The 27,833-nt window shown below is 54.8% G+C and overlaps 1 protein-coding gene across 1 annotated transcript in view; it reads right to left on the bottom strand.

The window, feature by feature from the left end:
• ADAMTS2 (ADAM metallopeptidase with thrombospondin type 1 motif 2) overlaps nt 1–27,833 on the bottom strand; it is a 223,555-nt gene that overhangs the window by 4,856 nt on the left and 190,866 nt on the right. The window contains exons 10-20 of the mRNA XM_038551648.1: nt 25,826–25,971; nt 21,929–22,104; nt 21,221–21,354; nt 16,496–16,619; nt 15,585–15,665; nt 13,706–13,872; nt 11,630–11,789; nt 9,430–9,562; nt 8,483–8,690; nt 6,869–6,998; nt 5,757–5,846 (exon numbers count right to left, since the gene is read on the bottom strand). Of these exons, the coding sequence (XP_038407576.1) occupies nt 5,757–5,846; nt 6,869–6,998; nt 8,483–8,690; nt 9,430–9,562; nt 11,630–11,789; nt 13,706–13,872; nt 15,585–15,665; nt 16,496–16,619; nt 21,221–21,354; nt 21,929–22,104; nt 25,826–25,971 (1,549 nt within the window). The remainder of the gene's footprint in view (nt 1–5,756; nt 5,847–6,868; nt 6,999–8,482; nt 8,691–9,429; nt 9,563–11,629; nt 11,790–13,705; nt 13,873–15,584; nt 15,666–16,495; nt 16,620–21,220; nt 21,355–21,928; nt 22,105–25,825; nt 25,972–27,833) is intronic.

Here is a 27,833-nt window from a genome sequence, read left to right as displayed (position 1 = left end):
GTGGGAAGGGAAGGGGAGGGAAGGGCAGCCAGGGGTTGAAACCATGTGAGATGCGGTCACTCTGCGCAACACAAGGTGCTGTCTCCACAGAAACTTCCCGCAGGAGCAGATGAGAGCAGGTGCCCTCTCCTTCAGGAGGTTCTGACGGCACCTGCTGCCTGCCCGCTGCTCCAGGCTGTCACCTCCCCTTCCAGGCTGATGACCTGCGTGGTTGGACACTGACCCCAAACTTCCAGAGCCTCAGACTCTAGGATACAATGGCCTGCTCAGGCCACTGTGCCCGGTGGTCCCCAGCGTGCCTGAGACTCCACACATCCCATGCAAGCCCAGGGCCTCTGCTGGTGCCACCTGTCTCACAGAATGGCCTCTGCAGAGCGCAAGCCAAACCGCAGGCACCACCCCGCCCTTCTGTCCATTCACCTCAAGTCCTAGATGCTCCCTGGTATGTCCATGATCCCCTCTCTCTCCCATCTCCATGGGGTTAAGCTCTGCACCGTGATAAGAGCCTCCTTTCTGCTTCCTCAATTCCTTCTCCTTCTTGTCCACTACCCTGCTTTAGTCAGAATGCTGTTTTTCAATCGAAGATGTCCTGACTGAAGCCCTGCATTGCCCCTTATTGTTTGCAGGGTGAGGATCTGGCCCCTTCACATCTCCATCTTCACTCAGGCCTTGGACCCCCTACTTTATACTGTGTTCCCTCTGGCCACGGGGCCTTTGCACATACTATACCCACTCCCTCTCTCTTCCTTCAGTTGCTCTCCTCCTTGAGGCTCAGCTGAAACACATCTTCGGGCAAGCATTGCCCACCTACCCTTGGGAGGTCCTCCTATTCCCAGCACTCTATCCCAGTTGGCAAGTTCACACTTTAATTATTAGATAAGGTGTCTATTGCCTGACTATTTTCTAGCAAGTTCCAAAGGGCAGAGCCTTAAGCTCTATTTGGGCACCCTTCTATCCCCAGAGACGAGAACAGTGAATTGGAGAAAGCATAAATATATAAATATGAAAAAGACACATGTGAATAACTGAGGAAGTTCAAAACAGGGAAATTATGGAGTTTAAAATAGGAACATGACAAGTGAGGACACGCAGAGGCACGTACCACCAGAGGTGGACCTAGCTTTGGCTCTGAGCTTCTAAGTGGCCCAAATAAGGAAACATGCCTGAATGCATGAGGTACAGTGTGAAGTGATAAATCAGCTCAGCTATGCAGGAAAAGCTCTGGCCTTCCTAGCCTAGAGACCGAGAAATAGGCTCAAGATGTGGAGGGGAAAATGTGTGTGGCCGTGTGCTAAAGGCCGATTCTGGAAATCAAACAGAAAGATCCTGAGGCAGGGCTTTCAGGGTCTAAAAACTTGTAGAATGTTGTCTCAGAAAAAATCTTCGAGGTGCCCAGTATATGATACAGAAGACCCTGGAGTGGTCCTGTCTGAAGCGTGGAGCGCTCAGAGCCCCACCTGCTCCCTTCCGCACTCCCTGGCCCTCCTCCCCTTTCTGGCAGCCTCCAGGTGACTGTGTGAAAACCACTGATCACACCCCTCCAGAGACCCAAGGGCACTTGTGATGACACAAGAAGCGGCGTCTCCCTGCAGGCTTTGACCACTGGGGTGGGATGGGGTGGAGGCACGGGCCTCGACAGGACAAGGATGGAGCCTTGCTGGGAGTGGGGTCACCCCTGCTACAGACCAGTGCCCCTCCTGTCTCCTGTGCCTTCTCCTTCATGCAAATAACAAGATCTCTGCGAAACCTCTCCCTGGGGTCAGCCTGCTGTGCCATGTGGGCCAAGTCTGTGCCTCCACCTGGTTTTGTAAAGAAGGTTTGACTGTTACTACCTGGCCCTTTAAGGAAAGTTTGCAGACCCGTGGTCAGGTGCTTGGTGCTGTCCCAGTGCCATGATCAGAGCCTGACACAGAAAGCACTGGACAGATGTCCCTGAACACATGGGCAAGTCAGGAATAAGAGTCCATCTCCCTGCTACAGGCAGGTGACAGCCGGTGAGCCAGGCCCTGCGTCCTTTGATCAGTGGCTACATCGCTTTAGGTTTTTAAAAACGAGAATGAATGAACGAATAATTAAGAAAGCCACAGGCCAAGAGCTTGGGTATGCTAACACCAGCCTAGACAAATTTCAAAGTCATCATTCCCAACCACTCTTCAAAACACCAACAATTGGGTATGTTTAAGTTTTATTGCTGAGTAGAGCCTTCCGAGATGAAGGGAGTTGTACCACCAAGGGCCCCTGATGTGTCCAGAGGCGCCGACTGGTAGAGGATCCCTACACCAAGAGAAAAATTCAGTTTCATAATACTTGACCTTTAGCCACTTCCAGTAGCAATGAACTAAGTGAGATCTGCCTTCCAGCAAACAAATCACTGAGAGCAAACCCATTCTCACAAATTGAAGCCATTCGCGGGCCGTTCCCACAATCTTGGCTCCAGCCAAATATCACCCGTGTTCTAACTTTGCCCACTAGTTTCTTCCTTTAAATGAACTCCTTTTTTTAAACTTAAAATTTATTTCAGAAAAATACTTTACACTACCAGCATTCACGGGAAAGTAACAGCAGGCAATAAAGGTGACCCTAACAGAACACAGACAGGTTTTAAGTTGAAGTTTCATCCCTCGAATGCCAGGGAGACACTCCTGCCTGCACGGCTCTGAGCTGCAGAGAAGCAAGCAAGCAAGCGAGCGTGGGGGAGACCTGGCCCCTTGCCCAGGGAGGCTTCCTCTCGGGGTGCCATGAGGGGTAAAGGGACTAGGGAGGGCTGCTCCTAGGAGCTCAGATCATGTTTATGCACCACCTGAAACCTCCCTGTGTCCCACGCTTCAGGAAACACTGGGATGGAGGAAACTGGGTTCTTTTTTCCCTCAATCGAGCCTCCTGAAGCATTTGACTCTCCAAAGGTCATGCCACAGCATAAAGAAGCACAGGACCCCTGTCAGCCCATGCCCTGGTGCCCAGTGCCCGGTACTCAGCTGGCCCCAGGTGTTGAGAGCCTGCCTGCAGCTCTGGCCTGGGAGCCCCCTCAGCGGGGATTCCTTCTAGTCCATCTGGGCAGCGACACTGCGTGGATGCAGCCCTGTCAGGGGTTGTTGTTTGGGTCTCCTGTATCCCTTGAGCCGGGATTCCTCTCCGGGACCAGAGCTCGGGACAGCGTGAGCTCAGCCATGCTACCATGACCCCCCCTTGTAGGCTGGCACCTGGGGCCTGGCCCTGTGCCCCGAAGCCCATCTCCATGATGCCAGGTGGCCCCATTTCATCCTTTCTCATGGTCTCCCTCCTCCTTGGCATGGGATCCCCTTTATAGGAATGGGAGGAGAAAAGCTCAGCAGCAAGAAGGGCCCTGTTGGGCCCTGACTCCCTCTCTGGTCCTGACTTGCTGTCAGCCAGGTGAGCAAACACACCAGGCCCCCTGTGGCTTCTGAGGTGAGGCCTCAGGAGACATGGGCAGGCACTGCTGAGCACATGCTCACATGAATGCACACACCAGGTCCCCAGAGCCACTGCCACTTGACCTTCTCCTGACCAGAATCCCCTCCCCAACCTGGACCAGACAGGTACCTCCCCTCCCTGGATAGGTCACCTAAGGCTGAGAGCAGTGCCAGCAGCCAGGGCAGTGGCCCGATGGTGGCACAGGGCACAGGGACCAGGACCAGCACTGTCTGTGCTACTGACCCCACATTCCCACTCCACTCATCCCAGAGAGGGGGAGAAGCCCACTCTGGGTCCCGTTCCTGATGGTAAAATCTCCACGTGTGAGGAGAGAACCCAGATGGTCCCACAAGAGGCTTGTTTAGCACAATTCCAGTCAAAATCAGGATGAAGTGTCTTCATGGGCTGCTGCAAACAAACAGATTTTGAAAAATGCCTGGGGAAGGGGAATGTCCCCCGCTGGGGGAGGGGCCTACATATCTACACTGGGCAGCGGGGTGGGGGGAGGTGGTGGGCAGTAGTCACATTTGCAGCAGAAACCCAGGCACTAAGGAGACAGAAGGGACCGGCAGCTGGGCAGCGCCGCCAGCCGCGCAGGTGAAGAGAAGGAGCCAGCAGCATGCCAAACCCGAGCACCCAGTTTCACGGAACTTTTATTGACTTTATTTGTGGGATGCATGACAGGAAGTCTTTCCATTGTTAGTGAGGAGAAAAGGTCATTTCCACAGTCACTTTGGCACACACTAAAGTTGTCTCATAAAAACACTGGAAAAGCGACAACAATGGGAACCTATGTATTACGTCATCAGATGCGTACAAAACGCTAATAAAATATCCCTGATAAACCAAAGTGCATACAGACAGAGAGCACGATGCCCAGGACCGTACCGCACCTTCCCAGAGGCAGAGTCACTTGCGTGGCCTAATCAAAGTTGGAAGTTAACAGTCGTGAGAATTAGTACGGGTGACACATCAAGTATTTACATAACAGTAGTCAGAGCCAGGGAGGAGGTGGCGCGCAGCAAGGTGCTGTTAGCAGGTGGCACGGTGGAGTGGGGCTGCAACAGGGGACCCGGGGCACACAGGCCCAGCGTGCTGCCCTCTGTGTAAGGCAGCGCCGTTGGTGGGGGTGGGGGGAGCGCCCGGGAGGGGGCTCAGCAAACAGTCAGTGCCCACGGGCTGCGGGGCCTCAGAGGGGGTATCCTGTCTGCAGAGCAGAGTGGGCTGGAGCCAGCATGCCCGGGGCTCCCCGCTGCACAGGCTGCCAGCTGCGAGAAGCCTTGGATGAGCCCGATGGCCTCCCCCCACCACCTACCCTGGGCGGGGCTGCCCCGCCTCCCACCTGGATCACACCCGCTCTGAAGCTGGACTTTAGCAGCCGATTCTGTTACCTTTCAACTTTAAGGCATTTTCTACAGTTTTATCTAAGCAAAAAAGCAATAAAAATTGAGGTAATTCTGTAGTTGTTCACACTGGTAGGTGGCCACATCCATTCAGACAGTCTCTCTCTCTCTCTCTCTCTCTCTCTCTCTCTCTTTCACTCTCTCACCTCTATGGATGGGGTCATGTGCACACAATGAGAAAAGGCCATTGGAGCTAATGGACAAGAGAGTGGAGGTGGCGCTGTGTCCCAATGTCCCACTGGAGGGACACATCCTCTGCTGCCTCCATCTGACCCGAGCCCCCAAGGGGACGCGGCACGGGGGGGTGGGAGTGGGGGCCAAGGGCTGTGGAACTTGGATGCAAAGGCCACAGGAAGCAGGCCACAGTCACACAAGTCAGGAAGACGCACTCAGCACAGAGTCAGCAGCGGGAGCAACAGCAGGGGCAGTTGGGGAGCCCCTGATGCCCGTCCCCCGGAATCTGCATGCCCCAGACCCCCTCTGGCCTCGCCTCACTACCGGGCAGCGTTTGAAAGGGGATGGGCGGGTTCCCCCTTGACTTCTGACCTGAAGCTCCAGCTTGGAGGGATGTGGCCCCGACAAGTGGTCACATCTGCACTCTGGCCTCTGACCCCTCCAGCACCAAGACAGATCTTTGCCCCTTTACACGCCATCACCAACCAGGTCCCGGCCCCCCATGAGAGGCTGGTGCCCCGGGGCCATGCCTCCGCGAGGTGGGCCCTCCCAGCCCAGCGGCGGGTAGGCGCCAAAGGAGACAGCCGAGCACAGCGGCCCGGGAGAAATCAGATTCAACCGAGAGAGTGCTCAGGAAGAGTCAGGGAAGTTTTCCATAGAAAGAGAGGAGGGAAGCCCATGGCAAGCTCCACAGAGCGCAGGGCATGCACTGGAGGGCAGAGGCAGAGTTATAAACGGGCCGGTTACTTGACGAGGTCTTCTGGACTGGCAAGTCGGGGTCCGGTCGGGACAGCCACTGAACCACGTAGCTCTTCTTGGAAGGATCAGAGATGTTTCCTAGAGGGGAGAGGTGGGGCTGTGGCTGCTGAGGCATCCCAGGGCAACAGGAGGGCTCTGACTCCCCAGCGTGGCATTCGAGGACCCTCGGGACAGACAGGCCCCAGCAGCCCAGTACAGGGCCACCTCCTGCCCTCCCCCACTGCCATGCCTCCTGGGTCCTGGCTACTAACTACTCAGTACGAGGCCCTGCCACGCCTCCTCATCTTTGCACTATTCCCAGCACTCCCCACTCCCTGCTCCCCAGGAACATGGGGAGCAAGTGCATCTTGGATCTATCCCCCTGCCTGGCTGGGTGGGCACATCTGACCTCCCTGAACAACCTCCACAGTAGATGGAACTCAGGGTGGGGTCTACAATGCAGAGTATCCCAGAATCCTAGAGTGGGATTTCCTGGGACCCAGAGTGAAGCACGTCTGACCCTTGGCAAGGTGTCTGCATGCAGACAGTGTTCTGGCTGTACTCTTCAGAGGGCACAAGGCCCTCCCTGCTCACATAGGCACCCCTATACATACAGGCACCCCCTGCCTCCGTGGGCACCCCTATACATACAGGCACCCCCTGCCTCCGTGGGAACCCCTATACATACAGTCACCCTCTGCTTCCATGGGCACCCCTATCATACAGGCACCTCCTGCTTCCATGTGCACCCCTAATACATACAGGCACCCCTTGCTTGCATGGGCACCCCCAATTCACAAGGCACTCCCTGCTTCCATGGGCACCCCCATTCACAAGGCACCCCCTACTTGCATGGGCCTGGGCACCCCATCTGGCTGAGCCCCACCGTGTGGTCACTATGAACCTGCTTCTGTCTCCCAGATCCACGGTGAGCAGTCCGGAAGGCAGTCATGGCTGAGTTCCTTCTATTATTGACTAGAAAAGGTCCCAACCCTTGGCTTCTCTTTCCAGTTCACAGATGCTGGGTTTGGCCAGTTGTGGGGAGAGCTGCCTTTGCCCAACCCAGCCCCCCTCGCCCTGAGCCCACTGTACACTGGGAGTGGGGGTAGCAGATGGCTTACGGGGACAGGGGCCCGGCCTGCAGATCCTGGCTGTCTCAGGCCGCTCCTCCTGGCAGATCCCGAAGCTGTCATCTGCCGTTCGGCAGAGCACTGGCCGCTCCTGGGTGCCATTGCCACAGGTCACCGAGCACTGCAGGTGGAGAGTCACCAGTCAGGGCCCGCCTCCCGTGGTCAGCTGGGACTGAAAGAGGTCCCCACACATGTGACCCTATAATACGTGGAAGGTGGTGAGGGGCAGAGGGAAGAGTACGTGTTAGAGGCCTGTCCTGCCTTGCCCAGCCTCAAGTGGCCACCTCGATCTCCTGAGGCTCTAAAGAGGAGATGCACATGCCTATCTCTTTGAGTTCCTATGACTTAGAGCAAATGTATAGGGCCTGACACTTCCAGGTTCTCAGTGGGCATCTACCTTCTCTGGCCGAAGGAAGCCCACCTAGGGCCCAGGAAAACCTGCTGTGCACTGGGAGCCACTGGGAAAGCTCTGACTGAGTCCAGGAGGTCTTGGCAGAGGACCCCTGGACACAAGGCTCTATGCTACCAACACCCTCATTTGCCCCTTCAACCTGGTGCCCCCTCTGCCTCACGGCATGGGGACAGGCCCAGAGCTGTCACACCCACACTCCTGGCTTGGCTCATGGCTCAGCACAGGCCCGCCAGGAGAATATCCAAGTCCTCACCTTATATATCGTAGAAAAGGATTACCTCAGCAGACCTGGGCTGCTCAAACCCCACATAGTCCCAAGGAAGGCCTGCTTTCAGGACCAGTGTGGGGGAAGCTCCTGGGGATCAAGCTCATGGAATGTTCTGTTGGGGAGAGTGTGTCTGCACACCTGAGGCCTCGAGTCACCCTGCACCAGCCTGTCCAGGCAGCTTATACCAACAGTGTGATTGACGGTGAGTACCTGCTTCAGTCACTAGTGTCCAGCACACACGGAAGACCCTGGACCCCCGGCTCACATGGGCTTCTCGGGTTAGCAGTATTTCGTGTATGTCCTCTCACACTGTTGCTGAATCAAATGTATCCCTGGGACCCCACCGGGAGGGGAAGCTTGTGCCTGGCTTCCTCTGGGCTTTACCATGCACTTTCCCCCTTTGCTGATTCTACTCTGTGCTTTCATTGAAATACACTGTAATTGTGAGTACAAGGACTTCCAGGGAATCAATGAGCCTGAGGCTGGCCTTGGGGACCTCAACCCCCCAGGCCTGTGAGCTGGATGTCAGTGATCATGTCACCTCAGCCCTGCCCCCTGGACTGTTCCTCCAGCCCTCACTATTCTTCCCAGGCCAAGTACAAGCCTTCCGTTGCTTGTATTCCCTCCTGTCAGCCTAGCTGGCCTTCCAGATCACCCCTCTGCCCTCAGGGATGACAGCCCAGGCTGCCTTCGATTTCCTAGGACTCCAGGCTTCTGTAGCAAACGGCAGCCTCTGCCCTGCAGAATAAAGACATGTTCCATTTGGTTTCTCAAGGGAATACTGACTGTGGCCTGACCCACAGGACGTGGCCTGGGCTAGGAACTGCATCCAGACCAAGGTGGAATGCCCTGACCACCTTGGTCCCACACCAGCTTGGTTTAGAGGCTGAGGGCATGAGGCTAGGGAGTCAGGGGGCCCACTTACCTGGGACCAGGATCCAGCCCGCCACCGACCAGGGCAGAGCTCACGATTGCAGGCCCGGCGGCCCTCGGGCCGGGCGTCGTTGCAGTGCTTGGTGTGCACGGAACGGGTGGTATTGTTGTGCAGTGGCTGCACGCAGCGCACAGAGCGAGCCTGCGTGCCTGTCCGCCCACAGCTCTGACTGCAAGGCTCCCATTCACCTGTGACCCACCTGTGCGGGCAGAGCGACAGGTCAGTCACTCTGGAGAGCCAGCCTGGCTGTGGCCCAGGCATACAGTGAGAAGGCAGCCTGCTTCTCCAGGGCCTCTTTCCCTAGTGTCACGAAGACATCCTAGTGCCTGGCTTTGCCTCTGTCCAAGGTCTGCAGGTGACAGTTCCACTTCTTGGAGACCCTGGGGGATGGGGGAGGGACATGGAGAGCCCAGGATGTCTGTCCTCACTCAGGCTTGTGGCTCTGCCTCTGGCCCTCAGCTGCTACTGCTGTCACAAAACTTTCAAGGCAGCAGTGTGGACTGCCTCGGTGCCCATCCTCACTCAGACCCCATGTGCTTACTTACACCTCAGGGCCCTGGGCCCTGAAATGAAGCCCTGCCAAACCTTCTGGGCTGGAGGGGTCAAGGCTGTGGCTGTCACTACAAGTGGCCTGGGAAACACTGACCATGGGCCAGAAACAGGCTCAGTACCCTCTGAGCCCCAGCGTTCCCATCTGGGCGTTACCACGTGCCATCATTTCTGAGATGCATGTGGCTGTTTCAGTACACCACACAGCCTGCAGGATCTTAGACTCCATGAAATGTGGGGAGGGACAAAGAACCCACCCAACATCTCAGGGGCCATGAGGCCCGGAGCCGCTCTGGGCCTAGATCTTGCAACTCCCTCCACAGGAGCCCCAGGGGTCTGCCTTCCCCCGTCTTGTGGGACCCTGGGCTGGGGCAGCCCCAGGCACTCACACAGGCTGGGAGCACTCCTGTGGGTTGCAAGCCCGGCGGATGGCTTTGGGCTTGGTGAGGGCGTCGCAGAAGCTTCGATGCACCATCTTGTGGTCCAGCCTCCGGCGGCAACCATACTTGGTGAACTGGGAGCCTGAAGATGAGAGCTCGAGGGGGCTCATGGGGCACTGCGGTCCCTCTGGGGGCAGAGGGCCTGGAGAGGTGGCTCCACGGGCAGCTTCAGCCCCTGGCTCCCCATCCTTCCAAAGGGATGGCCGGGGCGGGGGGGCAGTGTGCCAGGGCCAGGCCTTTGAGATGTCCAGCCCAGCACCCACCCAGCACTCCAGGCCCAACAAGGTGGGAGGCCAAGGAGAGTGGCCACCTTGTTCCCTGGCCCCTCAGCTGGCTTCCTGGGTCAGGGAAGAGTGGCTTCCATCACTCAGCCATGTGCTCTACCTTGAATTAACCTGCCCCAAGGCCCTGGAATGAGCCAGGAGGTGGCTTAGCACAAAAACATGGCCTGCAAGGCTCCTCCCACCACAGGCTGTCCTTAGTTGGGGGTGATTTTGACATCTGGCAATATGTAGGATGTTTAGTTGTCATGACTTGGGTTGGGGCAGGGGGTGCTACTTGCATGTAGCAGATAGAGGCCAGGGATGTTGCTCAATATCCTTCCATGCATGGGACAGCCCCCATGAGAATTAGAGAGAGAATTATAGAGCCCAGTATATGAACGACTCCAATGTCTCAAAATCCCAGGCTTGGGATGCCTGGGTGGCTCAGTGGTTGAGCATCTGCCTTTGGCTCAGGGCATGATCCTGGGGTCCTGGGTTCGAGTCCCACATTGGGCTCCCTGCATGGGGCCTGCTTCTGCCTCTGCCTGTGTCTCTGGCTCTCTCTTTCTCATGAATGAATAAAATCTTTAAAAAAAAAAAAATCCAAACCCCAGGCCAGTGAGCGAGACATGAGAGAATGTGGCTGGATAGCCTGGTCTAATCTGGGAATCTACAGATGTCCTAGGAAGCAGAGAATGGAGGGACGCTGGTTTAGTGGGAAAGCAGTAGAGTGGCTCCCAGGGAGGAGACAGCCTGTGCAAAGGCCCTGAGGACGTCTGGAAAAGCACCTAATGCCAGTGTGGCCAGGGCCTGGTGGGCAAGGGGTGGGGGCAGCAGTGCAGTGGGATAAGTTAGCAAGCTGCCTAGGCCACAGAGGCCAGGAGGAGACTCTTGTTTTTATCACAGGAGTAGAGGGAGCTGCTAAAACTATGACACCAGGAAAAGATGCCAGGAAGGGACCTTTAAGGGGTCACTCTGGAGGTGACAATGGACACAAAACCTCCCCAGCTGGGGAGCTAGGCTGGTGCCAGGACTGGGAAGACAGAACAGCAGATAGGTCCAAGAGATACACAGAAGGGACAGTCAGTTACACATGCTGCTGAAATCCAGAGGGCCAAGGAGGCTCAAGGGAAGGCTGGGGGTGCCATCTGCCCAGGTAGGAGCGCTGCAGAAGAAGCTGTCCACCTGCCTAGGTCATGGGATGGGTCTCCTCCACTGAGAGGAGCTCCTTGGCAAGCTCCTCTCTGTCTCCTAGGTGTGGGGGTCCCCATGGCATCTGAGGGAGGTCTGTCCTGCCTCTTATCTCCTCCAGCCCCCCAGGAGTAGTGACCATGTGGGGCGGACCAGAACCTGTCCGTCTGTATGTCCCACCCAACTGTAGACTCAGTGAGGTCCAGGGCAGGTGGGATACCTCTGCACAAAGCCCGGCCCCAGGAGGGTTGGGGAAGCCTTTCTAAATGAGCATGGGAGGGACCTCCACAGACGGAGCCCCTTTACTGGTCTCCAGCACGGCCCGAGCCTCCCCATGCCTGCCTCAGGAGGCTGTGGAAATGCACCCAAGCCATCCTCACACCAGCCCCCTGCCAGGTCAGCCCCTCCCTCCTGCTCTGACGCAGGTCCATGCTGTACATGCAAGCCCCACCTGCCCTTCTGGCAGCCTCTGGCCTGCTGCCCTGAGCACCCATTTCCTGCCCACCCTCTGTCCCCCACCAGGTGGGTCGCTGCCTCGGCCTCCTGCCCGTGGGGCCAGTCTGCTCACACCTGGCACATCCCACAGGCCAGGCAGTCAGTAGGGCACCACGGGCTCAGGAATCCCTTTGCTCAGAAGACCCCTCTAGCTCAGCCCCGACCACCTCTGGGGCCCCAATTGTAAGAAGACCCCTCACCTCCACCGCAGGGCTTGGAGCAGGGAGTCCACTTCTTCAGGGCCCACTCATAGGCTACAGAGTCGTCTTCCAGGACATTGTTGCCGTCCACGTTGAGCGAGTCCTCGTGGATCATATACTTGTATGTCAGCGAGATCCGGGCATCTCCCTGTGGGATGACCTGTGCCCGGAGACGGCTGTGAAGGTGTCTGCCCCACCATCCATCCTTCCTTAGCAGTCGGTTTAGAAATATACCCCGGGAGGTGCCTGGGTGGCTCAGGGGTTGAGTGTCTGCCTTTGGCTCAGGTCGTGATCCTGGGGTCCTGGGATCAAGTCCAGGATCAAGTCCTGCATTGGGCTCCTCATGGGGAGCCTGCTTCTCCCTCTGCCTCTGTCTCTGCCTCTCTCTGTGTCTCTCATGAATAAATAAATAAAATCTTTTTTAAAAAAGGAAACATACCCCGGGGCACACATACTGCTCGCTCTCTTTCTTTGCCGTAGTTATGTTCTAGAAAGGGCCTGAAAAATCTGGATTCACCAGTACGGCACCATGGCTCGCGGGGAATGTGGGGCGAGGGTCCTGTGAGCCTCTAGTCAGAATACTTTCATCAACCGTCAATACATAATCTTATTTTACATGTGTTTCTGTTTCGAGCCCCGTTGGTTCCTACTGCTGAGTCGTTAACACTGACCCCTCCGGCCCGCGTGCTCTAACTCTGGCCTGCATGAAGCTCATCTAGTGTGTGTACTTCTCTGCCCAGCACAACATACGACCTCTTGTGCTCAGGAACACCCAACAGCACCCGGCACTCCACTTGGGGTCATCCCAAACAGCAAACCATCCCCCCAAACGGCATAAAAATGTGAAAAGTGTGGCCCCTCACGTACTGGGAGAAGGACCCTCGTTTACGGCACGGGACTAGAACAGAAGCAGAGTGTCCCCCTGTTCCAACCCTGGGGGGGGAACATGTCCATCGGATGAATCAAATCTCTCACTGCTCTGCAGTGTCTGTGAATGGCCGTGGAAACACCACTTCTGACCAGTGATTACAAATTCACTTCAGCAAGGAGGTAAATTGCAGGCCGGGACAGAAACAGCAGGCCCTGAGGCCGATGGCATCGGCCTGGGGGCGAGAAGTCCCCGATGAAACAGGCCGGCCCCATGGGGCACGCCCTGGGCTCAGGTGCCGAAACCTAACCAGGGGCACTCGCCTTCACGGAGGAGCTAAAGGCCCCTGAGCCTCCTCTGTAGTGTTTTAAATGTTTCACAGATAGGGGCACCTGGGTGGCCCAGATGGTTGAGCGTCTGCCTTCGTCATGCCGGGTCATGACTCCTGATAGAGCCCCACGTTGGGCTCCCTGATCAGCAGAGTCTGGTGCTCTTTCTCCTCCCTCAGCTCATCCTCTCTCTGTCTCTCTCAAATGAATAAAAATCTTAAGAAAATTTATTTTTCACAAGTAAAACATACTACTTATGCAACTGAAATTAACTTTCAAAAAGCGATTAGAAAACCCAGCCCCAGGGGCACCTGGCTGGCTCAGTCAGTAGAGCTGGCGACTCTTGATCTCAGGGTTCTGAGTTCAAGCCCCGCATTGGGTTTAGAAATTAGTTAAAAATAAGATCTTAATAAAAATAAGAAAACAAAATGAGGCCCCTTCTGAATTCTCATCACCAGGAGTGGTCCTGGACTCAGGACGGCTGGGGGTTAATCATACTTAGGGACAAAGTCCAGTATGACCTGGGTCTGGGAGTCTAACCTCCTGAACCCTGTCACTCACTCCTGGGGCAGTGCAGGATTTGGATGAGATGACCGTGAGCAGACATGGTGAAAGGTGGCCGAAAATGTCATCTGGGGGGGAAACTGAAACCCTCAGAGGGGAGAGTTTGATTGAGGTCCCCCGGGGCCCAGAGACTCCGTGTGTGACACCGATGGAGACCCTCCGTCCAAAAGGCAGGCCAGAGGCCTGTTCAGAGAATGGCCTGACAGATGTAGGGAGGCCCAGGGTTCCCAAGAAGCTGGAGGATCTCTTCCCCAGTGGCTGCTTGCCCTTCTGGGCAGCCAGGAGGTACCAGACCTGGTCCCTGCCTCTACTTACCAGAACGGTGATGGTGCCATGAAGTGGGCCCATGGTCTGCAGTGTCTCTCGGCCATCCTCATCCCTGTACTCCCACTCCACACCCATTGCAATGAAGGATTTAGAATTAGGATCCACATCATTCTCTTCGTTTAAAATGAACTTGCCCGTCTCCAGGTTCTTGACGGCTAAGAACAGCAGAAGACAGCCACTCCTACCACGGTCACTGGCAGAAGCCTGGCATGTTAGGGAGAGGCTGGCAGGTCCACAGGTCTGGACTGGTGAGGGGGTTGTGAGGAACAGATTCCCCCTGTCTGTCCCAGCCACCCTCTGCTAGGGACCCATCCATGCCAATGACGGCACAGATCACTGTAGGAGCCAGTCTCACCCTCTGCTGCTCAGCTGGAACTATACTGCCCAGGGCCCTTTCCTGGATCTGCCCCCACAGACCCTGGGCCATCTCCCTACAGTCTACTTGGAGTCATCAGCAGGCACTTAGAGCCAATGATCCCCACACTGCACCCCAGCCTCCTGGGTGCAGGCCATCTGCTGGACACTGGGACACAGGGCTGGAGTGAGGCTTCCCACCATGGGGTGAGCATACGTCCAGTTAAAAATTAGGGTCTCCTCACCCCAACCTGGAGCCCCATCAGTTCCCCACATATCCTCAGAGGCCTGGCTTGACCAGGGGCTCTCATGGACCACAGGGAATAGCCCTGGATAAGCAGGTATCTAGGAGCCAAGAATCAAGAAGCTGGTCAGGAAGCCTCCTGCTTCCCACAGTGTGGAAGGCAGCTACTGTGGGTGCTGCTGGACGATTTTAGGAGGGCCCCAGATGGGGCTCACAGAATATGGAAATTGCTCCCTGCACGGGCCTCCTGTAATTCTCTGCCCCTCAGAGAAAGCCTCAGCAGGGGCCGCCAGACCCTCAACTGGTCACCAACCCTGCCTCCTCTTATGCAGAGATCAGGCCTCGGACCTGGAGCCTTCAACAGGAAACTTTAGATCCAAGTGTCTTTCCCTTTAGGAATCAACTTTCACATTTACTTTCCATTTAAGGCAAGTGGTACTGGCTTTGCATTTTGGGTAGCAGTATAAAGTTTCCTCTTAAAATAGGGAAGAGCTGCGTGTTGGTGGGGGTGCCAGACAGTGGCACTTTGGGAGTCCCAGACCCAGCCCAGTCTCCAGGGCACAAGGAGGAAGGTGGGGCCCAAACTGGGAGAAGAGCCTTGTCTGGGATCTCCGTAGTGACCCCCCCCCACCCCCACATCACTTTGGACGTCAGCCCATGACTATCCAGGAGGGAGGGCCCAAGTGCTTGCGGGAGGTGGGGGCGAGGATGGGTGAAGGCCTCCCAGGGGTCCTGCAGTCTCGGAGAGCACAGTCCCACAGGCAGGCAGGGGCCACCGCATGGGAGGATGTTCACTAAGGACATCCACATTTGCAAGAGATTCCAGAAATCTATATTCCAGGAAGAATCTCTTGAATTTAAAACTAAACTAATTTGGAAATATGCAAATACAGTCTGTGACCAACCACAGGCCAGCCCGGGTGCCTTCTCCGTGAGTAGGCTGCTGCCCAGGACTCTGCCTGCCTTCCAGTGGCTAGAGGGGCCTTCCTCCTTGGCCCTGAGATGGGGGACGGGGAGGCAGTCACCAGTCTGTGGGCTGGGAGTATGGCAAGCTTTACACGCATGTCCCTCCACACTGCTCCCAGAGCAGCCCTCTGACCCCAGCGGCCCCTGACCTCTCTCTCCATCAGGATGTGAACCCAGGAAAGACCCTCCAGGTGGGCTGAGCCAGGGACAGGGGAGGTGCAGCTGCACCTGTGCCTCCCAGCCTGACCTCTGACTCCTGGGCTCTGCCGCCATCCCTGGAACTGCTGAGCTTCAGAGACTCACCCAGGTGGTGGCTGGTGCTGTCTGCCTCCTGGATAAGCAGGTGTCTGGCTCCTGCTGGGATCTCAAACATCTTGATGTAACCTTTGTTGGGATGTGGGGAGACAAAGCCAAATGAGACAGAAGAGGCCACTGGAACACAGACAATGCACAGAGGGGTCTCGCCCTCAAAGGCCATTCCAGAGGGCTCCACATTTCATGGGTTTTGAACTGCCCACCTGGACAAGGGCCGATGGGAAAGGTACTGCGTCCCAGATGGCCAAAGCCGTTCTGCTCCTTTCAAATCCCAGCTGTGCCCTCCGCCTCTTCCACTGAAAACTTGACAGGAACCCTCAGGGTGGCCCTGGAGCCATGCCAGAGCTTGTAAGCTAAGATGCCATATCTGGGAGGGAGGCCCTTAGCAAACCACTTGGCCTCCTGAACCGTGGGAAGGGTCAGCCTCGCACCCTGGCACCAGGTCTGAGTGAAGGTCACGGCCTTCTGAGAGACCAACCAAAGTGGCTTCTCCTCATTTCAGACAGAGGTGAAAGTCACTGCAGGCCCACCCAGAGAGCTGTTCTTTCAGAGCCCAGGTTGGCTGGGGACCAGACGGCAGCAGGAGCCGAGAGGTAAGAAGCAAAGGACCCAGAGCCCAGAGGCCTACTGGGAAGCTCTGGAAGGCAAGAGAGGGGTGACCTATGCAGCCCTTGCCCTCAAAAAAACTGCTAAGATCTGCCCCGTGGCCCCCTCTATGTCGGCATTCTCTGCCCTGACCCCGGAAACCTGGTTTCCATTCTCCCTGTTCCCCATCCACCCTGGAGCCTGGCTCAAACTATACCTGACTTATGATACTCCAGCAAGTCATGTCCCCGCCCTCCTCCCAGAGGTGCTGCAGACATTCAGGCACCAGGGGCCGGAGGGAGGGGCTCACTCACCAAGCTTCTTGGGGGAGCGTGTGAATGTGCCTTTGACCACTTTGCAGTGAGTGTTGTCCCCTCCACACACGCCACATTTGTCCTCCTGCTTGCTGGAGCCAATCACTCCATCACAGCCCACCTTCTGCAGAGGGAAGGGGTACAGTGCATAATTGAGAGCTGTCCCCACTTGGGCCCTGGCCTGATCCGTGCCCCCAGGGCCCTGCCACCTGTTCCCTCTGCAGCTCAGGTCCACACTATCCTTAGCGGTTCCCAATGCAGACGGAGGGACAGGGCTTTGGAGCAACACAGACTCTGCGCCCACCCACGGAGCAGCCACTGCTGCTCACTGCACCTCATCTGCTCATCTGGACAGTGTGACCTCACAGGGCTCTGCACAGCCTGATCAGGGCCGCCTGCGAGACTAGCTTGGCCTGGCACACAGATGTCACTGTCCTGATGGCTGTGAATCAGCCCTGGCCTCTACCCTTCTCCTAGGCGGCCATGTGGTGCAGCCTGTCTGGGGCTCCCACCCAAAGCTCAGTTTTTTTAGTCTGTGTCCGGGGGTGCCGGGGCAGGAGGTGACAAGAGTTGTTGAGAACACCTGTGCCTCCATTCCTTCAACAAATCCTCTAAATATCACCCACTCCAGTGTCAAAATTATTCCACACTGACCAGGGATGCTCCCTTGCCCCAAGCCACCTGGCAAAGTAGTAACAAATTCAGGTTCTTCTACTCTCCATGGCTCTGGCAGCACAGCATTCCTGGGGCCAGGGAAACTCCACGAAAGGAGCTCCTGCAGGACGATGGCCCTGAGCATGCTGCCCGAGGCCACTTTGTTCTAGCTCAGCCAAGGAAGACAGCCTGTCCTCTGAGCTGGTCTGCTCCCTCCACCTGTCCTAGAGTGCACCACAGCAACACAGGGTTCCCGTTTTGCTGAGGCTGCCAAGAAGCTCAGATCCAATTGTCCTTTCAAGGTCATCCTATCACCTACCTTTGGAGAAATCCACTTCTTCTTCTGCTCTTTGATTTCTGGCTTTTGTCTTACAAGGCCCTTTGAGGGCAGGGACCATGCAGGGGCTACAGAGGAGTGGCTCATGAATCATTTTTGAAGGTGTGGATAGACACTGATGATCTTTGGTCTTATCTATTTCTGTGTAATCATAAGCCTTTTGAACCAATTTTGGAAGTGAGCAGGGTGAAAAGCAATCAATGAAATGAACATGCTAATTTTTATTTTAATGATTCCTGGGGTGGGGGGAAATTACCAGGGAAAAAAGAGGACCAAACAAAAGCATTGGTCTTTAAAAGTGCAGAAACCTGAGCCAAAGCATGCACCTCCCTTTTCTAAGTATGTGGTCTGAGGACACACTGCTCGATCTCTGAGTTTGTTTCCACGTTTGTGACATGGTTTTCAGTGCAGCCTGGCCTGTGGGGGCTGTTGCTGGGGGTGGGAGGAGATGGTCCTCATAAGCACAGTCACAGTCTCCCTTCATCAGGGAAGGCTGGAGGTGTTGTAGAGGAGGAGAGGGGGGAGGAGAACCCTCTTTCAGGCCAGGATAGTGTACTCCCTGGGAGAAGGGTTGCTCCAGCCTCTCACCTGAGGGGGATTAGTGCTCAGTTTCAGACACTGTAAACCAAAAGCAAAAAGCCTTGGAGCAGTAGGCAGATGGGTACCCATGCCAGGGAGCAAAGGAACATCTGGGAGGCGCTCTCCCAGACGCCTGGACTCTGGAGCCCACGTGAGATCATGCGCCTTAACTGAGAATCAGCTCTAATCTGGAAGTTGTTCACTGGTACATAAGCTCTTTCTAAAAAGGCTTGCAGCCTTTTTACAACCCAAAACATGAATTAGAAATTCAGCTGGTTGGAATGGAAGGAGGATATCTAGACAGTGGAAAAATGAAGCAATATGCTACCTTTCTTAAGACACTTGTTCTAAATGAGACTTTGTTCTGAGAGTCACAGAAAACAGCATAAATGAACCACTTGATCTGTCAGAACTTGAGAGAAATTAAAATGGCCTGTCACCATTTCTCCCTCTCAAACACATTGTTTGTCATCTTTTGTTTTTTCTGAAATAGAAGTGTGTCTAATAATCATAGTGGACAGGACCTTGCCTGACATCTAGAAGAGCAGTTTTGTCTGGGTGGCTGCTGGGTGGCTCATCAGGTGGGATGACTACCAGGCCCAAGCAAGCACTGTCCCCAGCTCCCCAGGGAGCCTCCACCCCTGGCAAGGGTCTACAGACCTTTAGGAGATATTATTTTAACATCCAGTGGTCTGAACCAGGGAGGAAATGCTCCTAAGCTGAATAGAAAAAGCTAATGAACACCAGGGTCCTTGTGTGGGCCTGAAATCTTGCCTGAGATCCTACTGGGGTTGACTGCTTAGGTTGGGGATGGCTCATGTCCGCAGGTGGCTTGGCATGGCTGCTGCCCACTAAGGCCACAACCAGAGCGGGATGACAGCTGTACTCTGCTTTGGTCCAAGCACAGGTGGGAGACGCTGGCACAGGTGGCAGGTGGTCCCAAGGGGAGGGGCCTATAGCTAACTAGGTCCTGCTTGCCTCTTTTCCCATCTGTTATGAAATCCTACGGGTGAGTCATCAGATCAGGACAGATGCTAGCCTATTTCAATCTCTGCCTTTCTCAATGCAATTTTCGGATCACATATTTGATAGCACACTATTACTTTCTCAGGGCAGTGGATTGTGCCCTTTATCCAAACAAAATGACCCTGTTGGCCTCATTTAATTCTTAATACTCTTCATTCTCTGCTCTCGGGGTGTGTGAGAGTACATGTGCACACGTGCATCTTTATTCTACACATCTTCTGCTGTCATTTCACTTTTAACCTTCCTGAGTCGTTGTTTTCATATTCCCTAATTGACAGCAACCACTTGGACATGATTTTTGACCTAGTATGAGATTCTTTTAAAAGAAGGGCTGCACATCCTCATGCATTGTGAGGACTCAGTACATCATCTTACTACTGCCCACGTCCTTTGTGTGGGTCCAATCTTTCTGTCTCCTTCACTTTGGAACTTCTGCAGTATGATGACATACAAATGTAAATATTTATATTTCCCAATGATGCAAGAATCTATCATCTTACTGTTATTCCTTCAAAATCACCATTAATTAATGAAAATACTTAATCTATTCTTCAACTGTCAATGGTAGGAGTGAGGCTCTTGCCACTGAGATGGTAAATTAGTGCTCTGGCTTCTCCATTATGTTTGTAGCCATATCATAGTTGCCACTTAAGCTACTTCTATTACTAAATGTTTCCCATGCTCACAGTTTGTGTTGGTCATGTTTCTAAAATTTTTCTGTGTCTTATGGTGTTTTGACATCTTAAAGCACTTGCTGGCTAGGGAGAGGCTGCCCCTTCCTCGTGCCAGCTCTTGGGCGTAGTAGAGGGCTAGTCTGGGAGCACATTTCATGTGTAAACCAACAATTCCCCAATCACCCCCTTTATCTGCCTCCCACACACCATCTGATGCTTCCCCTGCCCCAAGTCATACCCGGGCCAGGTACCAGGAGAGCAGTGCCACCCTTCCAGCCTGGAGCCTGCCTGCACTCTTCACACCTTTATACTAGCCAGTCCTCAACTGTTTCCTCTGCCCTGCCTGCCTTTTGCAAGGAAACCCCTATAAACACTGGTTTTCTTTCCCCCGACCAAACATGGTGCTTCCCCATGTGGCCCTCCATAGCGAGGTGAGCCTTTCTCTCAGGAAACATAAGTAACGCATGCTTCCTTTAGTGGCATTGACCTCTGGGTTGTCACTTGGTCATATCCATAAATTAAAATCCCTCAGGAACAAAGGCAACGCTGCTACCTGGTTGATGTGGTTTCACTACCTGAGCAGACTTTAGACTTTGTAGCCTGGCCTCCCTGCCAGACTCAGGCTGAGCGGCTCCTCCTGGCCCTCTGCTGCTGCATCTGGAGGAGCCTCCTGAACCGTGGGCTGCGGGCTGCCGGCTACTGTCCTCTGAGCAGAAGGAAGCCCTGAGCTCAAGTCCAGCGGCCCTGCACCCCACCTCCTTGCTCCTCTGGCCTCACTCTTTCTCTGGGGTACCTATGGCATCTGCCAGACTTCCTGAAGATCTCGTCTCTCAGGGAAACAAGACCAGAGTCAGCCTCTCTGACCCTACAATCAGTCCTGCCTACTCAGACTCTATGGAGGCTTCCAGGTGTTTCTAGGGAGCCTGGCTGAGGGCAGGCCTGTGCTCATGCCATGATCATATGCCAAGGTTAGCCCACCGTTGTTTCTTCTGACAGCCTAAGATTGAAGCCAAAGACCTAATAACAATGGAAAATATAGCAGGGTATTTCTATAAAGAGCTGAACCAAGGAGATCCTGGGCCACCCTAATCAAGAACAAGCTATCCAGAGCCCAGCGGAGCACAAGGATGTGCAGCACTTCACAGCAGGTCATCTGTGAACCACATGCGGCAGAATCATCCAGTGAGCACATCAAATTCCTGATCCCAGGCCTGGCTGGAGCTACAGAATCAGAATCTCTGCGGTGGGGGCCCAAGCTCCTGGGTGTCCCCCAGACACACTCAAGTGTGAACACCACTAGCACAGGGAAGGGGTCACACCTGCCCTGGTACAGGTGCTGATTCATGCTCAACCTCAACAAGGCTGCCCAATAACCCCAAGAAGCGGACACCCTGGCCTGTGGCCCCTATGCCCCTGCAGTACCTCCCACCACTCTGCTGGCCCCATAACACTCACCTTGCACTCCCCACGCACACAGAGGCTGAAGGCGTCCCTGTAGGAACAGCGGGTGCCATCGTGCACCATGCGCTTCATGGACACCACCTCTCTGGTCTCCTTGGACTCGCAGTAGAGGTGGCATCTCTCCTTGGCTGGAAGGGAAGCAGCAGGGTGTTGGCAAGACTGTTCTTAGGATTCACCTGCCCCCTCCCCCACATGCCTGCCCTGGGACAGAAAGGGAAAGGGGGCAGGTAACTACAACCCTCTTGGAGTATTTACCTTTGACCCCAGGCTACTGGATTTAGGAAGAGCTTTTCCCAACAGAGCCAGGCTGATGTTGGTGCAGATCCCAGAGACTTTGATGGCCCTTCCCTCCAGATGGCAACCCCCCTCTGAGAGGGGGACCCTGTCTACTCTGGCACCCACTCTTAGAACCACACACGCTGGGCATGCAGCAGGTTCTTGGTTGGTGTAACACACACGGGTGACAGAGAGAGGACAGTAGGCTTGTGCCTGGTGACCCACCCCTGCCCAGTGCCTGGCAGGAATTGGAACTGTATGTTCAAAATTCCAGGACTGGGCTCCTGTAGCCACACTGGCTAGGGTGGGCTCTGCTGACAGCCTGGTGTGGCCCACAGGTTGCTCAAGGAAAGTGCAGGCCCTGGCCTGCCCACAGCCTTGGCACAGCCTCCGAGCACCTGTTCCGCTCTGTCCCTGGGGGCTCACCATCCCGGTGCTCATGGGGCAGCCAGTGGTGCTGGTTATCGCCGTGCTCGAAGTACAGGTCCCACTGCCGACACTGTTCCTCACGGAAGTCAGCCAGGGCATCAGGGCAGTCCTGGGAGTTGCAGAGCTGGAAATCGTAGCCAAGGCCTGAGCAAGTGCGGCCCCCGTTGGCTGGGCTGGAGGAAAAGGGGGAAGGCCTTGCAGCTTGGTGCCACAGGAAGAGGCTGGCATATGGGGTGCCAACTGGGATGGTGGGGATTCCTCAGTCTCGGGTGTGGGGATGGAGCTCTGCAGAATGAAGGGACCCAGCCTCCAGGAACTCAGAGTATTAAGTATAGAGGAGTTAGTGATTCCTCCCTCTGGGCCTACCAAGCACTCACACCCCCAGCTCCCATTGCTGTGACTGAACCAACAGTGGGCCATGGCTGGGAGTTAAGGTTTGGCCTTTCCTGGGACATTAATCAAAAGATAGAGGTGGGCGAGTCCTCTACACCTGGGCCTAGGCCTGTGCCTGACACACGGTGGGAACTCAAAGAACAGTTCCAAACCAGCAGGATCCCGCTGCACAAGTTCCCAGCAGGGGTCGGGAACAGAGCAGACACTCTGTTCACTGGTTTTCCCCCACCTCAGAGGCTTGGGGTTGAGTTTCCCTAATTCCCTCACTTCACTAAGAACAGTGCTCATCCACAAAGCACTAGGTCCATAGCAAAGGCCAGAAAAGGTACCAGCTATGGGCCAGCAGGTGCCTCCAGCACGTGGGATAGTGGACCACACCCCAGGGGGAGCTCGGGGTCTCTGTCACCATCTGCCCAGCATGGCAGCACCAAGCAGAATCTGAGCCCCCACCGAAGACTTGGGCAAGGGTCCTTCTTTGCCCACGTGACAGGGGTGGCCAGTGTGGCCACATGTGGCACAGCAGAGTGGACAAGGAAAGGGTAGCTTCTGTGAGGCTCCTGCCCCAGTGCCATGTTCTTGAGGGAAGTTGGTGGGAAAAGGTGATACAAGAAATCTGTGGAGAGGAGTTCCTGGGTGTCTCAGTGGGTTAAGCCTTCAGCTCAGGTCATGATCTCAGGGTCCTAGGATTGAGCTCTGCATTTGGTTCCCTGCTCAGTGGGGAGTCTGCTTCTCCCTCTACCATTGCAGCTACTATCTCTCAAATAAATTTTAAAAATTAAAAAAAAAAAAGAAATCTGGAGAAAGAAGCCTCAGTGCTTGATGGAGTGGATGAAAAGAAGCAGCTCTGAGATTCACACAAGGGCCACCACCCATGGGGCCGCAGAGAATGACAATACTGACCAGGGCATCACCAGGAAAGCATGCAGGTGTGGGGAGCAGCAACCATCTGGGAAACAGCAGGAAGGAGGCGTGCTGATTCCAATGGAAACCCAGGCTAACTCCAAAATAGAAAGTGAGCTGGAGAATTCAGGGGAGGTGGGCGAGGAAGACCAAGTAAGGAGCTTAGAGATGAGACGGCCTGCAGTTTTAGAGGTACAAAGTAGGGAGAGCAAACACAGAGGGAGCTCAGTCCAGGGAGCCACAGCTACCAACAGGAGGGTGGGAAGTCTGGTGGTCACACCCCAGAAAACGCACAGAAGGGGAGGTCTGTGGGGCCTGCCTGGGTTGCTGACAAGGAGGCTCTGTGAAGCCGGGGAGCTCTGAAATGCTCAGGGCCCTGCAGCTGCCCGGGTTGCCCACTGATGCTGGTGTAAATAAACAGTTGCCATGGCTCCCCAACGGTGCTGTCAGACCCCTGCTGATGCGGAGGTGAGTGCTGGCACTGGGCCTGATGGCTTGCGTGAACAGACAGCTCCTGTCACTGCTGTCCTTGTCTCTTGCTGCCACCAAGGAGGCTGGGGCTGGCAGAGGGGTAAAAAATCCCTAGAACACACAGGCATGGAAGCACAAAAGAACATGGAGCCCACCTCCCCAACCTCAAGCCTGCATGAGCTCCCTTAGGGCCAGGCCTGAGAATGGACCCTCTGGCTCAGAGTTGGGCATCAGCCTTCAGGGCCCGGATGTCAGGGGGCTGGGCCAGATCTGCAGCCTGGCCCCAAGTCACTCCATCAGCACATGAAGAGGCAGCAGAGACTAATCACAGGTACTGAGGCTTGCTGCATGCCAGGTATCAAGTCACGGATGGGAACCCTGCCAGCCTCACCCAGCACCCCAGAGCCCCTGTGGTTCTGGCTTCCTGTCCTGTCAATCTCATATCTCATCCTGAGGCAGGGGTGCTTGAGCGGAGCAGGGGCAGGGTACTTTCCACCTGACCAGAATGGGGCCTGAAGCCCTCAGGTGAGAACTGGTCAGAAGCAGGAGAAGTGTTCTCCAGGAGTGACTAGAGCAGCTGGTCCCAAGCACAGGTGTCCCTGAGGTTTGGGCTTTCCCACCGCTAGATTCCAGGGCTGTGTCCCTTCCTGACCACTGTAGACTTGACCTCTCTCCCCAGAGCTGAGATTGCTGACCCCCTCTGGCTTCTTGGGGGCCAGCTCAGGGCCTGGCCAAGCAGGGCATGGGAACTGCTGCAGAGGCCAGAGCCCAGGTGGTCTGGAAGAGCCTCAGAGACCTGTAGGGCTTAAATGTTAGGGTCACAGGCTCCTTTGAGAAGTTGATATGAAACTAGAGAAAAACACATGTGTCTCTTAAGTCATACACAATCCTGCTGAGGCTGTGCTGGGATCCAAGGAAAGGTGATGAGCCTAGGACTCAGGGCTTAGAGCCCCAACCCAAATATCGACAAGGTCCATGTGGGTAGAGGGGGTGAGTGAAGATGGCTGGGTCGGGCTGTCCCATGAAGGGGGTGGCCTGAGTAGTTCATTGCCCTCCAGCCTGTACTTGGGCCTGGCATTGCAGTGGTGCCCAATCTGGAAGCTGGACATAGGATTTTCTTTCATTTTTTTAAATTCCAGGTTTGTTTTTTTTCCTTTTTTTTTTTTTTTTGTATATTCATATGAATCAAAATCTTTAAAATACCAAACAAGTCAAAGAAAGAAAGACAAAGCCTCACATCTTCCAGCAGCCATGGGGCCTCCCGGAGTAAGGTCATCTGTGGGGGGTTCCGTTCACATTCCTGTACGTGCACCCACAATAAATCCATGAGGTAGCCTGCCTGAGACCCCGGGGGACTTGCTGATGCACCTGAGTCACACAGAGCTGCAGAGGCCCAGGGCCCAGGTGCTCTGACTGCACGCCCTCCCTTTCCATGGGCACTGCGCTGAGTGACGCAAGGGGCAGGACTGGCCGCGGCACAGACCTGAGAGATAGTCACAGGGTGGGGTAGAATGGGGGGATTAAAGGAAACCAGGGAAGAACAGCACAGCACAGGGCTTTGGGCCCCCATGGGAGGCAGGAGGGGGAGCATGGCTGGGCATGGGAGCCCAGCAGGCATGGGGGCAGCCTCCTTAGGCGATCTCTACCATACACACCCCGGGCGGCAGGTCACTGCCCCTGCCTCTTGACTGACTGCACACAGCTGTTCCCCTGCTTAGCTTCCCAGCATCCAGGAGCCCAAGAAGGCCCTCCTCCTTACTCACATTTCCCCATCTTTGCCACACCTTCTGTCTTCCACGCCCTTGACCAAGAAGGGCAGAGCAAGTTAATGTCTAGAGCAGGGTGCAGGCCAGGTCGGGGGGAACGGCTCCAGGCCAGCGGCCCAGGAGATGTTTCCAAGCCTCAGGACTGGCTCTGCCTCAGCAGGCTATGTGACCTGAGGCAAGATCCTTGCCTCTCTGAGTCTCTGCTTCCTCTCAGGAACGCGTCTTCTGTGCTAGCATCCTCTCCAGAAGTGGTATACAGCCACGGAGGCCCAGCAGGATAGCGCCAGCCAGCGAGGGGACAGCGAGGGGCCTAAGGGACCTCAGCTACCATGCAGGAAGGTGGGAAACAGTGGGCCCAACTCACTGTGGGTTGTCACACTGGCGGGTCCGGAACTTTACACCTGTGCCACAGGTGCGTGAGCAGGAGCCGAATGGACTCCAAGCACCCCAGTTGCCATCCCGCTTGAGGATGTCAGGCGTCAGCCAGATGCAGTGTCCTTTAAAGCAATGCTGAAAGACAGAAGGTCACTCCTATGACTCACTGTTCCAGGGCCACTCAGATGCCCCATACTCTTCAGCCTGCAGTTCCCTTGATGTGTGCTCAGCCCTGGAGGCTCTGGGAGAGAAGGCTGCACTTCCCCTAGGCATTCAGAGCCCCGTTGAGAGGTCCAGAGAGGTGCTGGCCTGCCTGCTCCCCCTGACCACCAACCTGGCGACCCGCCATCCTCCACGTCTTGTCCAGCCTGCTGTCCCTTCAGCCAGAGGCTGCCCTGCACCCCACACCGTGTCTCCAGGTGAAGCCACATTCATAAAGAAGCAGCATTCATAAAGAACCACCTGGCAGGTCAGGCCAGTGACTTCCGAGACATACAGGACTTACCCATTTACGTTTAAAGGAAATATAATGGACATGAAGGTCAGGTGGCAAGCTGACATGGTAAGCATTCATGAACCCAGGGAGCAGAACATTGGCACTCAGGGAACACAGACCTACCACTTGAATCTGGTCACACTGCTCCCCAGCCTCCCACGGGGAGGACACTCATACAACTTAGCACAGCTTTAGGAAGGAGATTACAAAATATAACACATTAGATATAAAATGGAATATTGATTTAGAACAAGAAAATACATCACAAAAAGTTAAAAATTTAACAATGGACCAATACTGTGCACACAACCAAAAGCAGAGTACAATGATTTCTTTTTTTTTTCAAATTAGCCAGCTGCTACAACTTTTCCTGCACTTCTGATGGCAAACTTGTCCATCCCCTCCTCATGTAATGCCTCGCCACAGGTACATGCGAAGAAGCTGGGTGGATTCCAGGCACCCCGGGAGCTATCCAGTTTCAGAATGTCATTTTGTAAGTCTGTTTCTCATATTGAGAACACAAAGATAATGCAGCCATTCCTCTGCAAACTTTCTCTGTAAGGACCGGAAGCTATTTTGGTTACATGATCTCTTTTGTAACTACTCACCTCTGCCACTGGAGCATGAATGCAGCTACAGGCAACATCAGTGAATGAACATGGCTGTATCCCCAAAAACTTTATTTACAGAAACAGAGAGCACATGGAAACGTCTATGGTGGACCTATAAGGAGCTTGGTGAACTCCTTCCTCAGTAAGATAACCATTTAACTGGTGAAAATTATTTTTAAAAAACAACCACTTAAAGTATCTAGAAATTGTCCTAAAGTTGATACAACAGATGGGGGAACATTTTTTTCAAGGATATCTACAAAATCTTGGTGAGAAGAGTGAAGTTGGGGCACCCAGGTGGGTTAAGCATCTGCCTTCAGCTCAGGTCATGATCTTAGGGTCCTGGGATCGAGCCCTGTGTCAGGCTCCATGCTCAGCAGGGACCCTGCTTCTTCCTCTCGCTCTGCCTGCAGCTCCCCCTGCTTGTGCGTGCTCTTGCTCTCTCTCTCTCTCTCTCTCAAATAAATATATAAAATCTTTAAAGAAAAAAAAAAGAAACGTGAAAGTCTATGGCATTTGGGCCATAACCCCTGCCTATACCTCCCCCTCCACCCCCAACTCAGGGCGGGCAGAAGCTTTACTGCCTAGAAAATGGAGCTATCTATCCTCCCTGCTCCCAGTCTGGGGCTACAATTTGACCCTGGGAAGGGCAAGTCACTGGCACCTCCCAACTCACAACACTGTCTTGCAGAAAGTCAATTCCAGCCAGCAGAGCCAAAAGAACTAGGGCTCCCATTGCTGGGTGAAGATTCTACCCCAGATATAAGATTCTACTCCAGATGTCAGGCTAAGAATCCTAGACCTGGACAGACCTTTCCCTGGCCTGCTTGTAGGGCAGAGGTCCTGTCTTAAAAAGAAAAAACCAAGAAGAGTAGGGACTACCATCCCCA

This window comes from Canis lupus, chromosome 11, assembly GCF_011100685.1.
Source record: "Canis lupus familiaris isolate Mischka breed German Shepherd chromosome 11, alternate assembly UU_Cfam_GSD_1.0, whole genome shotgun sequence".
Lineage (NCBI taxonomy): Eukaryota > Metazoa > Chordata > Mammalia > Carnivora > Canidae > Canis > Canis lupus.
The sequence above is the reverse complement of the archived record's forward strand: the minus strand, read 5'-3'. Positions and strand labels throughout refer to the sequence as shown.